Here is a 13,156-nt window from a genome sequence, read left to right on the forward strand (position 1 = left end):
TATATTACAATACCAATACATAATCTTGAACCGCAGACAAATGGGGAAAGATAACATTAGCTACCGTTAAGGTGAGTTGTGACACACAGGGCATATTATCCTAAGATCAACGCAGGGTTGTGATTTTATAGCAACCTTTGTACACGGCTTTTTAGGTTTTTGCGCCAAATATACAAGACATAACAAGAAAGCAAGATGGAACATTCACTACTATGTTTAACTTTTTTCGACCATTGTATGTAAACACACCGTCATTACGATCAAAACCTGGTAACAAAGATGATATTATAGTTGGTTAATTAACTGGTGTAAATTTTCCAAGAAAATTTACACCAATCAAAAGATTTCCAAAATCAATTTTGCAAATATTTTTCAATCCAAATGTAATAATTATCTCACTTTAGGACATAACGAATCGAAAATAGACCATACTCTCAAAAAATTTTCTATGGCTACTGAGAGCTGGAAACAAAGTTGATATTAATGGTTTAACACCATGGGAACTATTTTGTATGCTTGGAATCCAGACCTTTAAACAAGACTTTTTTAACAGCGCACACTGTGCATTGCTTTACCATGATCTCGTAGAATTCACGGAAGAGAGTTTATGTAAAATAACACTTCGAAAAAACTCGTAACAGGTTTTCTTATGAGTATACTCGAAATATAAAAAAATATAGTATAAACAAAGAATTAAACAGAAAACTCTAAAGGTGGAATGATTGATCAAGCAGAACGTTTACTGATGTTAGTAATGCTTCATTGGTTTCAAAACATCGCTTCTTTGTCAGGTAAAAAAATGAGTTTCAAATTATCTCTGCGTTAAATTAAAATATTTTTTCGAGCTAGTAGGATCTTTTCTATCCTACTAGCTTGATTTATAATACATTCATACAATAAAATTTATAAAACAACCATTTCTCCAAAGCTTAAGAATCTGGTACTGTCATACCCTATGTTTTTAGCATCGTTTTAAAAACTTCGAGTTTTTAGTGAAATTTAACTATTAGCTTTTCATGCTTAAAAGATTGTTATTCCAGGAGCCTCATACGGTTTTCACGCTGATTGGATGGGCAATCTATCACTTCAACTGCAAAACATTAAGCTTACTCACCTTGCCATCCCTGGTTCTCATGACTCCGGATCATACTCACTACAGCCTGAGCACATCAATCTATTAGATAAAGACAAGGTACGGCCATTTGAATATCAAGTTGTCGAGTCATTTCGAAAAATGCATTTAAATCATTCATAAAGACATTTAAATCTACACACACCCTTGCTCATAGTCACTGAAGATGATTTTATGAGTTATATGCCTTATTCTTACTAATTTTCGCGTGTGCTAGTTTTTGCGCTCTGGCGTAAAACAATCGTTATTGTATTACGGTAAGCACACGAATTAAAGATTTTTTGCAAAATTAGTTCTTGCAAAGATATATTTTTTCATGGAACAGATTGGTGTTCTAAGCGTCTGCTTTTTCCTGCAACAAGACCAGGATAATTCTATAGTTCACCAAAATAAATGCGACTACAATTTTGCCTAAATTCCTAAATTTTACTATTCTTTTCTTGTCACTTTGTGTGGGAGTTTAGATTTGCGTGAAAATTAATACTCGCTGAGTATGCCATGTTGATATTGCGTAAAATCAATGCGAAAAAGGTTATCGGCTATTTTGAATAAACAATTTTCTGGTCTGTAAAAATACGAAGTCGAATTAGCCAACCTTGTCCCCAGGTGTTATTGCCTTTTTGACATCAAGGCGGCGGCGAAGAATCTTTTTGCCGTCAAGTAAGCCCTAGCGGCTTTGACATCAAGCAAAAACCCTGGTGACGAGGATGCGAAATAGCAAGGTCCTGCACATACACAGTTTCAGAAACCTCTAAGTATCTCGAAAAAATAATTATAGAATTTTCCCAATGACCTTTCTCTATATCAAGAACTTTTCCTTCCTAACTTTCCCATCTCCTGTCTGTTCATGGGGGATTGAGCCCACTGCAGCCAATTTTTCATAAAGGACGCAAAATTTAGCTTTCCTTTTTCGCTTCCATAAAAACAAGAACATGTCATCTCTCGCATCGTCCCCAGAGCTTGTTGAACAAATCTTTTACTGATTTTTTTTGCTCAAGCATGAGTGTTATTTAGAAATATTTGAGTAAAAATTTGTTATAATTCGGTACATGCTTCAGGCGTTTTTTCTGGTTGAAATTTAACTTCGCATTTAAAAGAGACGTTGAGAAAGTGTTTATGTCCTCCGGTAAAAACCTTCATCAGGAGCATAGAATTATAAACTAATCAATTCGCTTTAAAAAAATGTGTCCTTTCTTTTCCTCAGTATTTCAGAATTCGTTTGCAACCTAGGCCCCAGGACTTGATAAAAAGCCTAACAAGTTCTTGGGACGAGGTTGGGTTCGTTTGGTTAGAAAAATGTCAGTAAAAATCACGATTTATGTTTAGTTCACCAGATATTTTCAAATGGCACTGAATGGCTCTAAAAAGTCATCTATGGGAAACCTGATTTATCGTTGGAGTAAAACACAAGACTTGAACATCACGAGCCAGCTCAATCTTGGTGTACGATATTTAGATCTGCGAATTGCTGTCGATGCTAGTAAAAATTGGTAAGTTTCGTAAGATCAAAACGAATAAATCAATTTGTTCTACTTAAATGTCTTATCAGAGAAAGATCCGACAGTTAAAACTAACAAAGTTTCGGCTAAGTGACAAAAAATTATCACCAGCGAAATTTTTTATCCCCAAAGAAGTGTTTTTGCTAAATTCAGAAATCGTTCGATTTCACTGGGGATAACTTAGATGATGACGATTCCGACCTCGATATTGCGAAATATTGATGGCTAACTAACCTTAAATAATTATCCAAAATTAATGAACCGACGGGTTTTTCACCGACAAACTTAATGACTAACGGGTTTTTCACCAAAAATATATTGTATATAACGCTTGCTGTCAGGTCTGGGTAGATTCGGCATATCGTTAATTATTCAAATTTTTTCACATGAGCGTGTAAATGAGTCGTTAATATAAAAAAATTATTTGTGGGCTAAATTTTTGCTGATATTTGAGAATACCACGAGTATAATGTGTGTAAGTCATATTGAAGAAGAACTACTTTGTTCATCACTACCATACTGTCTGGAAGTGAGCGGAATTCAATCCGCGCGGTCCCCTGAACTGGGAGCCGCAGGCGAACCCACTACACTAAGTGCGGCAATATGTGGATCGAATCCCACTCACTGCCAGGCAGTATGTTAGTGATGATCAAAGTAGTTCTTCTTCAATATGACTTACACGCATTATACTCGCCCGTCATGATCAGAGGTCTGATCGGGGTGAACCATTCTCTGTTGAGAATGAAATACGGATGTGCTATAATAAATATTCACTTATGAATACCTTTCATCTATGTTAGACTACAGATTTTGTTTTTACTAAAATTACTAAATCTTTAGCTTCCGCAAATGTAGAAAATGTAGATATCCACACAAAAACACATTCCGCATAACGAAGCGTTCTTTTTTAGCGGACGATCAATACGCAAAAATAAATTAGGAAAAACTTCTTTCTCATTTGTGAGATGGGAGAGTATATTTTTTTAACAAATCTGTTATAGGAATTCGTTTGTCTGTCGTATTTTGCAATGAAATATTTCTCTTCTAGTTACATTGTACATCGGCTGGTTGGTACATCACTGGATAGTATATTAACCCAAGTTAAACGGTTTCTTTTGAAACATCCCAAAGAAATTATTTTATTAGACTTTAACCATGTCTATTTTGATCCAAGTATATCAAAACAAGCAGCTCAAGATACCATTATGAAAAGCGTTGTCATGACACTGGATTCTCGTTTGTGTCCGTGTACTGCAACGAGTAGATACACTCTCAAGGCATTTTGGGATCTTAATTGTCAAATATTAGTATTTTTTGCAGGATTTGTAGAACGACGTGGTTACAAAGTTTGCCCAGAAGATTTTATAACTTCTCCATTTCAAGAAAATATGTTTACTCAAAAATCAACTTGGCTGCGTTTCTTAAATACAAATTATAAACGAGAAAAACATAATGACGCATTTTACGTCACTCAAGGGATTATGCAACCTCACTGGATGGAAGTTGCCATGGCTGGGATTTCCGAGCAAGCGAGTTTAAAAAATTGGGTTTCCGATGAAGCATCCAATGAAATGATAAAATGGCTAACATCGAAACAAAAAAATGATTTAAATATTGTTATTGTTGATTTTGTTGAAAACCATAAATTCGTAGAAACAGTTTTATCGCTAAATAACATGAAAACTAACTCAAATGTTATTCACGGAGCGATGTCATGGCTTATTAATGTCACAAGTGTCATATTAATTTGGACAATAATTGACACTATTATCCTTGCATTATAATCCTCGTTCCCAGAAAGTTTGCTGCCCGATGTTAAAGCCGCTACCGCTTAATTGACGGCTAAAGGCTAGTTTCCATTTTACTGCATTTTCCACATTAGCAGAAAAAGCTATGGAGCTAAACTCGTGAGCTTTTTGCGCTATAGCAGAAACGCAGTAAGACAGGAACTAAACTTTACACGGCTTTAATGTAAAGCAAGAACACCAAGGGACGAGATTTTAATAGTAAAATTACTGCCTTATTAAATCTTGAAAGATTGTTTCGACGTCAAACATTACATTCCTATCGCGTCTTTTCGTTCCTAGATCTTTACATTAATATATCTCTGACAATGTTAGAGTTTTTGTGAGATAAACAATAGATTATTTAAACCAAAATTCACATTTCCAATATGACCGACCTGTTCTGAGACTCATAACATACAATTAAAGTTATTTACCAACCTACACAAGTTTACCAACCTACACACAACTTTACTTTAGCAAGGAAAAACTGGAAATGAGGTTGATAGTTACAAGCAAAAATATTTTGATCAAAGTTAAAAAATACTTTAAAGTGAGATTAATCCATAGTATTAGCAAATTCGATCCGATGGCTCCTTGTGCTTTTTTTATGCCTAGCCGCAGTATAAGAGAAAAAGAGCACTGAGATCGAGGTTGATATTATTTCTTTGTTCTACGGATTTTGTAGCCTCTGTGCTAGAGTGCTGTCGGATTTTTATAGAGAAAGTCATGGGAACAAAGACAATTGTTATGGGATGACCTGAAAGTTAAAAAGTGCAAGACTGTAAAGTTTGGAATTTTTGATTTTATTTTCCCGAATTTAATTGCAACGATCTCCATAAGTAGAAGGAGTTGAACATTCCTTTTGTTCTCGTTGGATAGCTACTCCTATCCTCTTAAAAAAAGTCTCGCCCCCTGCATCGCTCGATCGGGTCACCGGTGGCCTGTGGTCGTCAAAGGATTAAGTGAATTTTGAAGGTTTTAATGCAGTGCAGTGATTTGTATTTAGTCTACAAAAAAGTGACTTACAACCTCGTTCCCAGAGCCATTTTTGGGAACGATATTGGATTCTCTTATTGATATTGATACTTATCAGTCGTAATTTGTTGTTCTTGATATTTACAAAAAACTGAACGTCGATTTTAGATTACATTCTCGAAGTTTATCTCAAAGAGCGGTTGGGACGAAAAAACAATAAAAAATCAATTGCACAGGGACGACGAGAAAGAAAGGAAAAAATAAGCCTGTGGAAACTTATGATTTATATAGACGAATATTTATTAACACAGTTTAAATGCACATACAAGAAGCTGTTATCATATTCTTTTGGGTGTTATTTAACATGAGGATAATTAGGGAAGCATTTTTGGATCAACTCGTAAGAAAGAAGAAAAAGAAAAAAGGAATTCATCTTGGCATTAATTTGTCATTTTACCATATTTTTTATATTTGTGTATATTCTAAAAGAGGAGTTCATTGTTAGTAGTATTACTGTAAGTCTTGTAACAGGGTTTAATGCGCCAACTAGGCAATTCAATCCTTTGGGGTTGGTCGTGTCCATTCTTCATACCACGTGATTTTAACTGTTGGCAGTGCTATGTCTTTTCTTTGTACTCCTTTTGTATCAAAATGATAGTACGGTATATTGCTTGATGAACGCCGAGTTTTCTCCAAACTGTCATTTCTTTCATCTTGCAGTAAGACTTTTTCTATCACACTATTTTCTTCTGCAAAATCCCTCTTTCCTGCAAGATATGTAAAAAACCTTCGCCTTACTGGAATTCGTTTAATTAATACGGCGTAAGGTACTTTCCTTGATGCGGTGTCTTTAGATTTTTTATGTATACCAGGCTGGTCGTCATGGGAAAGAACTTGGTTACGCTTTTTAGAATTTTTAATGTAGTCATTAACTTTGTGATGTATTTCTGGCTGGTCGAGTGATACAAAATCCTCATTAGACAAATTCCCAATTAACTCACCCGTGCGCATTGAATGTTGATCTTGCATTTTTTGGTCGTGGAATCCAGGCTGGTCATGGATTCCAGGTTGATCGTGAAATCCAGGCTGGTCATGGATTGCAGGCTGATCGTGGAATCCAGGCTGGTCGTGAAATCCAGGTTGATCGTGAAATCCAGGCTGGTCATGGATTGCAGGCTGATCGTGGTTTCCAGACTGGTCGTGGAATTCAGGTTTGTAGTGGATTCCAGGTTGGTCGCGCAATTCAGTTTGATCGTGTACAGCTTGTTTAAAACTTCTTAGTTTAGCATCTAAAAAAAAAACATTCTAACATGTTTTTGCAGCGGCGCTTTAAAGTTTAGAATTTCAATCAGCGTTTTAATTTCTCAGACGCACCTCCTTTTGCATTTATTTCTGATGTTTTATGTAAACCAGGCTGGTCCTGTATTCTTGAATTACCATGTAATTCCGGTTTATCGTGAAAACCAGGCTGGTCGAGTAATTCCAGCTGATCATGCACACTAGATGCATCGTCTAATAACAAAGAACATCTATGTAAAGCATGCCCTGAGAACACATACTACCCTCATACTTAATATTTTTATAGAAGATTTTTAGGAGGACAATTGCTAACCTAAGAGCGAACTAAAATAAATGGATGGAAGAAAAAACCCGACTGAAAGAACCCGGTCTTAACATTGGAGTTGGCTTTGCACTGAGCAAAAATTACATTAGGATTCTATGTCATTTCAATGCTTGCTTTCTCTTTCCCGATATAAAAGAGACACAAGTGCTGGGAACGAGGTTAAAAAGAATAATGAAAAGTTTGAAATTTTTATTCACTTTAACTTCTTATCTAAGATGAGGGTGCAAGACATTACCAAAAGAACAGATAAAAATGCAAGTGTGGAAATTGTCCGTACCATCTGCACATTACCAGTCTATTGGTAGCCTCGTTCACAGGGGTTTGCGTCTCTTATCAGTGCTGGCATTAGTTACAGATCTGACAAAAAAGAACCATAACATAAGTGAAGCGTCAGTAAGAAAAAAGCTCTGGAGACGAAATTGGTAATAAAATTACTCTTAAATAATTCATGATCAACCGTTGAGCAAAAAAACTTTCCTTGACAAACATGCACACTTTTTGTAAGACAATACCTGGGTCAAAAATTAAGTTTTATATTTATATGCAAATTTTTATCCCATGGCATTTTGCCATTTTAATTAACTTGATAGCGGCGATAATAGCTCAGGGGCCAAGAGACCCTGGGGACGAGGATAAGCCAACTTTAATAATTTAGAATCAATAATATCAAAACTTACTTCGGTCTGTTCTTCGCTGTTTTAAATATAAGCATCTCGCCGAAAACACGTGTAGAATCACTAAAATAACAAGTACTGCTTTGTCATCCATATTGAAGGCTTCTCAAACCCTGACTGATGTTGGTAAAGTTGAAGAAATCTTTTTCTAATATGTTGAAGCAACACATGGCGAATACTGACTTCAATAAGATCTTATCAAGGTGAGGTGGCTACTTTCTGTTAACCTAATTCCAAACTTGTATTCACTTTCTAACGAACAGAGATAGGAAAAACAACAAACAACAAACAAAGAAATTTTTTAAATTAATGTCGTCAGCTGAAGGATCCACCCAACTTATTTTATCAATTTTTATTATCTAAATTCTTAAAATAGTAATTTTTTTTTTTAATTCTTATTGTTTTTAATTTTTTTATCCTCCCGCATAAGGAACCTTCTGCCATGTCGACACTATTTTATTTAACATTTGTCGAACAAATTAAACAGGAACTTACAACGTCAAATTTTTTCCGCCATTCAGAAGCTTTTTAATATGTTAGAATATTTTTAAAAGAACAAAGGATGCAGTTATAAAGGCTTTTCTTACCAGGAACTGTACGATTGATTAAAATATTCAAATAATAAAAAAATATGACTGCTCTATCTAGGTCAGAAAGCAATAACTAAAATTTTTAGCTTTTCATTGACTTTCTTCATAACCAAAAAGAAACCTCTGTTGATCTGTTTGTTATCGGTCTTTTAATACTTCTCAGCACTGACGTTTGGGCTCAGGTGCGTGGCCCAGTAAAGTTCGTCTCATAATGATGAGATCCGTGGATCATGTTTTAAAGGTGCCCTTACCACAGCCACGGCTCCATTTATGCTATTCGAAGAAGATCGGATAGGTAATGCCGTTACATGCCTTATACATTTAGAACACAGGACTAGACAGTGAAAACTGAAGTGACGTTTTGGGGTAAGGGCAAATATCTTATTTATCTTCCAAAGTCAAATGTATCGCGAAAGTTAAAGCTTTTTGCATAGGTTAGGACGCTTTTTATTTGATAAACATTTAAGTTTTGGTTAATTACAGTGGGGGTACCATTTTGCGGTTTTTCCAGGTTTATACGGTCCAATTGCAACCCCTTAATTTTTTCCCGCTAAATAATGCATGAAAAATACCAAGATGGCGTGCGTATAAAAACCAAAACATAACAGTCTTTGTTTCTTATGTTGACATCTGGCTAAACACAGTCCTTTTTTAAACATTACCAAGAGCCAACGCAAAAAAGATCTTTTGATGGGTGTTATCGAGAATTTACGTAGTAAATATGTTTTATAAATCAGAGATGGAGAGATGGATAAGAGACGGATGCCATCATTGTCCTTGAAACAGTACTAGTGAGTTCTTTCATGTAAATTAAATTTTTTGACAATCTCGCCGTCTAAGTCCCGGGGATGAGGTAGCCATCACCCTAATACAAGCCACCTCACTGTGAGTAATGTTGGTTTATAAGATTCTATATAGCCTGGATTTAACAAAATATATTTATGTTTCGAAAGTTAAACACATAAAGACCTCCTAAAAGTCACAAAGCTAGCCAAAAATTGGGTTAAATCTTCTTCTTAGACCTTCCTCTAAAACTGAGAAAAAGCCCAAAATAGTTGTTTTTATGTAATTTAAGCACCTAAAGTTATCAGCTGCTTTTGTTGGAGAATAAAACATGGTGTTTCTCACTTTATTAGGAACAGATTGAATAAATTTAGAAGAAACAATACAAGGAAGTTATTACTCAACAAACTAGGTGGACTCTTCAAAACAATTGTTTATCACCATGTGAGGAAGGCTAATCTATGCCATATTGTTTAAGAACACAATAAAGTCAAATTTAAAGGGGCGTACAAAACATATGGAATGTTTTATTCCCCAGACTTATTCTCGGGGCTTTTTGAGTCTAACCGCAGCTGCACCTTTTGATAGATCTGACGCTAACGCCAGGACAAAAAGGCCAAGGTGGACATTAACTCGCGTAATGCAGTGTTTATTTTAAAATAGTTACAAGTGGCTTTGTTAAAGTGAGTTTGTTATAGAAAAGTGTTTATTATACCTATTTAATTAAGGCCTGAGTGGCCAAATACCAAGTTAGGAGAGAGTGCTTATTAGCGGTGTTTAATCTGGGGCCTGAGTGACCAAGGTTAGGAGAGAGGAGTTGGACATGCCCTAATCCTGTAACATTTAAACCACCGCCTTTTTTCACAGTTACTTGCATCAAATACTTATTACAATAGAGGTAAAAAAAGTTTAAACTATTTTGTTGTTTATTGAAATCATCCGTGATGCTATCAGCTGCAAATCTACTCACGGTGTCTTTATGCTATTACATATAAATGAATTAAATTGTTAGCCAAATTTTTATGTTTGGTTACGTAATTAATTGCTGAAAATTTGCAATCTGGATCCTAACTTTTGTTGTCTTTTTGGATATCTCAACGGTGAGATGCCATATAGATAAAACTCGGTTACGGTACATTAAGGCGAATTAATTATTTTTTTATTTTTTTAAATGTTTTCAGACAATAAAATAATATTTATTACTAGTCTTTACCCGTGGAAAAATCCACGTGGTCGCCCGTCCTTTATATATGGCATTTCGTGTTTCCGTAACAGGACGCACTAACCCTTTTGAACACACAGACAAAATACGGCTATTATAATAGAGATTAATCGTTAGCCCGTGGAAAAATCCACGGGTTCACCCGTCCTTTATATTTACCCGTCGCAAAAAAGTGGACAAAAGATATATCGCATTTGGTATTGGTGCGCATTATAAAAATTTCGTGATTTCGTTATGGGACGCGGCTCTAGCGGACACACAGACAAAATACGACTATTATTAAAGAGATTTATATACGTTTGCTTAAGGGCACCATCAAATCCAGGGTCTCTAGCATCTTTTGATATAAGAAAGATACTCTACACGTTTCGTCCTCCTAATTAAAATTGGTACAGACTCTACTTTCGAAATTGTAAGAGTAAATATTTTTTTAAGTGATTATACAACAAATAATTTCCTGCATCCTACTTCTCTCTGCTCCACTCTTATGTTAGAAACGACTTTTAAATGACGACCCTAACAAAAATCAACGACATTCACTTTTAATTCTAATATGCCTCCCCCTATACTTCGAGACTTAATTCGCCGGCTCTGTTTTTTTAAAATCAACCCTCTCAGGTTCAGTGACCCTCTCAGGTTATTGTCTAAACTGTGGTATAATTACGTAAAGAAAATATCTAGTTTGCCTTCGTGTAAAGTTCTTCAAGATGTCTTCCAATTATGCTTTCAGTCTAATTTGGGTGTCAAATTTCTTCAAAAAATTTAAAAATTTTGTTGGCCTGAGAAATGAAGTTTACTGCTCTTGACCACTTTTGTTTACCTTTGCCACGATCATTCAACTTACGAACGTTCTCATTGTGAATAAAACGTACTTTTTTAGATGCAGAATCTCCTTCCTGAATAGTGAATTTTCGTCTGTAAACCGCGGGTGTCTGATGAGGTGGTTTAATTCGAACTGGGCGTGGCTTCCTCTTATTACAAAACATAATATCAAGAAGTTCAACACAGTTGAATACACGCGCCCTAACCAAAACAAACATTGGATTCATAATACTTGGTAGGAATGTCAACAAGGCACTGAACATTTTTATTTGTTTTAAGACACATGCGTTGGGGTAAACTGCTCGTAAAATATCCACACAAATAACAGGAAACCATACGCAGTAAAGCACAATGATGATAACGAATATAGGTTGGGAGTTTTTAAATTCGCGTAGATTTCGATCGCATTTTTGGTCTCGAATGGCCTCTCGCATCTTTCTATAAAGCGCAACACATATAACAACTGGAAATATGGTGTGTAGGGATACAAGCGGGAAGTACCAAGCAGGTGAAAACTTCCAATCGAGTTCCTCGACCAGTGAGAAATTTAACGCCGTTAGTAAACTAACCAAAAAGCTGTAGAGGAATAGCAGAAATAGTTTTATAAGTGTTTTAAGCCATTTTGCTGATAATTCTTCAGATGGTACCTTTAGAGCATAGTATCTGTTGATCATCAAGACAATAATATGAGCAAACGAGACCACAAGGGAATAACACCAACAGAAATTGTAAAATATCATTCCAATTTCGCCACCTCGCCAGTTTGGGAAGTCCCACACGTAATACATCATCATGGATACAATACATATAGTTGTAATAACGTCATTCACAGAAAGGCTCAGGATGCAAGCGTTGAGAGAAGTTTGTAATTTTTTCGTCGAGATGAAAGTGAACAAAAACAACAAAGCAAAAATCGATGAGAAGATCACGATGAGAACGCTGAGGATAAGGAATATGTTACGCCAGTATTCGTTCTCAATACACGTGAATTTTTCAGGCGTATTGTTGGTGGCCATGTTTCAATGCTCTTTGATCAGTCACTGAAATGAAAAATAAAAAGTAAAGAGTTCCGAAATAATTTTTGTCCTTCAACGACTTAAATTAACTTTTCAATTGTCCCAACCCGATTTTTGCGCAAGACATTTAACGCTCGTTTTGTAGACTCTTAAAACTTTCTCAGTACTGTAGCCAAAATGTTTACATTTAAATCTACAGACTGTGAAACCCAGGGGAAAAGGTTCATCCCCTTTTTCCTCTTTTCAAAATAGGAGCTATATCACATTTATTTACATTCCTTTCCTCAAAAGCCATTTGAGTTAAACAGTTTGTCTCTGAGACTGGTTCTAACTTTACCTTAATTATGTTTCTTCGACTTCACCATCTTTTTTAAACGTAGCCTTCTTCATTGACAGAAACTTTCTAATGCAACTTATACAACTTATACAAAGCACTTCAGTAAGTCAATCAAACAGAATATTAACAAAAGATATGTGAAGTTGTTGCCAGGATACAACGACGAACAAGGGTAACTGCGTCAGTGTTTTTTTTATAAAATTACATATGTTGTGCAATCTATGGTAGATTGCACAACATATGCAAATTGTGAATATAAGATTCAGTACATGCGCGATGTTAAAGCAAAAATGTTGAGTAGGTGTACAATGACACAGGGCAAAGTTGAATGAATAGTAATCTTAATGCAATCATAGGCGAATATATGTTGAGCAAAAAAGCGATATGTGTGAAATTTTTGGTCCCTTGCGAGTTCGATATAGAGAGAGAGAATTGCGCAAGTGACCGGGATTTTTGTTCGAGATAGAGAAAAGTTCGAGATAAAGAAAGAAAAATGCCTTAGGTGGACCACAAATGTTCAAAGGGACCGAGAATTTAGTTCTAGATAGAGAGTAGTTGAGATAGAGAGATTCCACTGTATATCAAATAAACAGACGACCACGCGTAACAAAGATATCCCTTTTTACGTTCACGGATTGACGCATCAAAGCGGTGAATTCGTGCAACGCACATTTTATAAAAAAATGCTCAAAATG

At 35.5% G+C, this 13,156-nt stretch overlaps 2 protein-coding genes across 4 annotated transcripts; one reads left to right on the forward strand and one right to left on the reverse strand.

Moving 5' to 3' along the window:
- Positions 1-2: 2 nt before the first annotated feature.
- On the forward strand, positions 3-4,685 carry LOC130656297 (PI-PLC X domain-containing protein 3-like). Its single transcript, XM_057459129.1, has 4 exons — positions 3-791; positions 1,041-1,192; positions 2,459-2,622; positions 3,680-4,685. The coding sequence occupies exons 1-4, from the start codon at positions 719-721 to the stop codon at positions 4,413-4,415; spliced, it is 1,125 nt and encodes a 374-aa protein (XP_057315112.1). The 5' UTR covers positions 3-718; the 3' UTR covers positions 4,416-4,685.
- Positions 4,686-5,821: 1,136 nt separating this feature from the next.
- On the reverse strand, positions 5,822-7,853 carry LOC130656298 (uncharacterized). Of its 3 annotated transcripts, XM_057459132.1 has the most exons (4): positions 7,695-7,853; positions 6,768-6,905; positions 6,395-6,682; positions 5,822-6,160 (listed from the first exon to the last, which is right to left on the reverse strand). In XM_057459132.1, the coding sequence occupies exons 1-4, from the start codon at positions 7,783-7,785 to the stop codon at positions 5,949-5,951; spliced, it is 729 nt and encodes a 242-aa protein (XP_057315115.1). In that variant the 5' UTR covers positions 7,786-7,853; the 3' UTR covers positions 5,822-5,948. The 3 variants fall into 3 exon arrangements, with proteins under 3 accessions (XP_057315115.1, XP_057315113.1, XP_057315114.1); XM_057459130.1 differs by having other exon boundaries at positions 5,822-6,682; XM_057459131.1 differs by lacking the exon at positions 6,768-6,905 and having other exon boundaries at positions 5,822-6,682; positions 7,695-7,832.
- Positions 7,854-13,156: the final 5,303 nt, after the last annotated feature.

This window comes from Hydractinia symbiolongicarpus, chromosome 9 (assembly GCF_029227915.1).
Source record: "Hydractinia symbiolongicarpus strain clone_291-10 chromosome 9, HSymV2.1, whole genome shotgun sequence".
Taxonomy (NCBI): Eukaryota; Metazoa; Cnidaria; class Hydrozoa; order Anthoathecata; family Hydractiniidae; genus Hydractinia; species Hydractinia symbiolongicarpus.

Excerpts from the sequence above, each read along its gene's own strand:
- LOC130656297 (XM_057459129.1), top strand. The coding sequence starts at position 719 with ATGATTGATCAAGCAGAACGTTTACTGATGTTAGTAATGCTTCATTGG. Across the intron at positions 792-1,040 it reads AAACATCGCTTCTTTGTCAG|GAGCCTCATACGGTTTTCAC; the intron begins GTAAAAAAATGA and ends TTGTTATTCCAG. Across the intron at positions 1,193-2,458 it reads ATCTATTAGATAAAGACAAG|TTCACCAGATATTTTCAAAT; the intron begins GTACGGCCATTT and ends ATTTATGTTTAG.
- LOC130656298 (XM_057459130.1), bottom strand. The coding sequence starts at position 7,785 with ATGGATGACAAAGCAGTACTTGTTATTTTAGTGATTCTACACGTGTTT. Across the intron at positions 6,906-7,694 it reads ACAGCGAAGAACAGACCGAA|ACGATGCATCTAGTGTGCAT; the intron begins GTAAGTTTTGAT and ends CTTTGTTATTAG. Across the intron at positions 6,683-6,767 it reads AGAAATAAATGCAAAAGGAG|ATGCTAAACTAAGAAGTTTT; the intron begins GTGCGTCTGAGA and ends TTTTTTTTTTAG.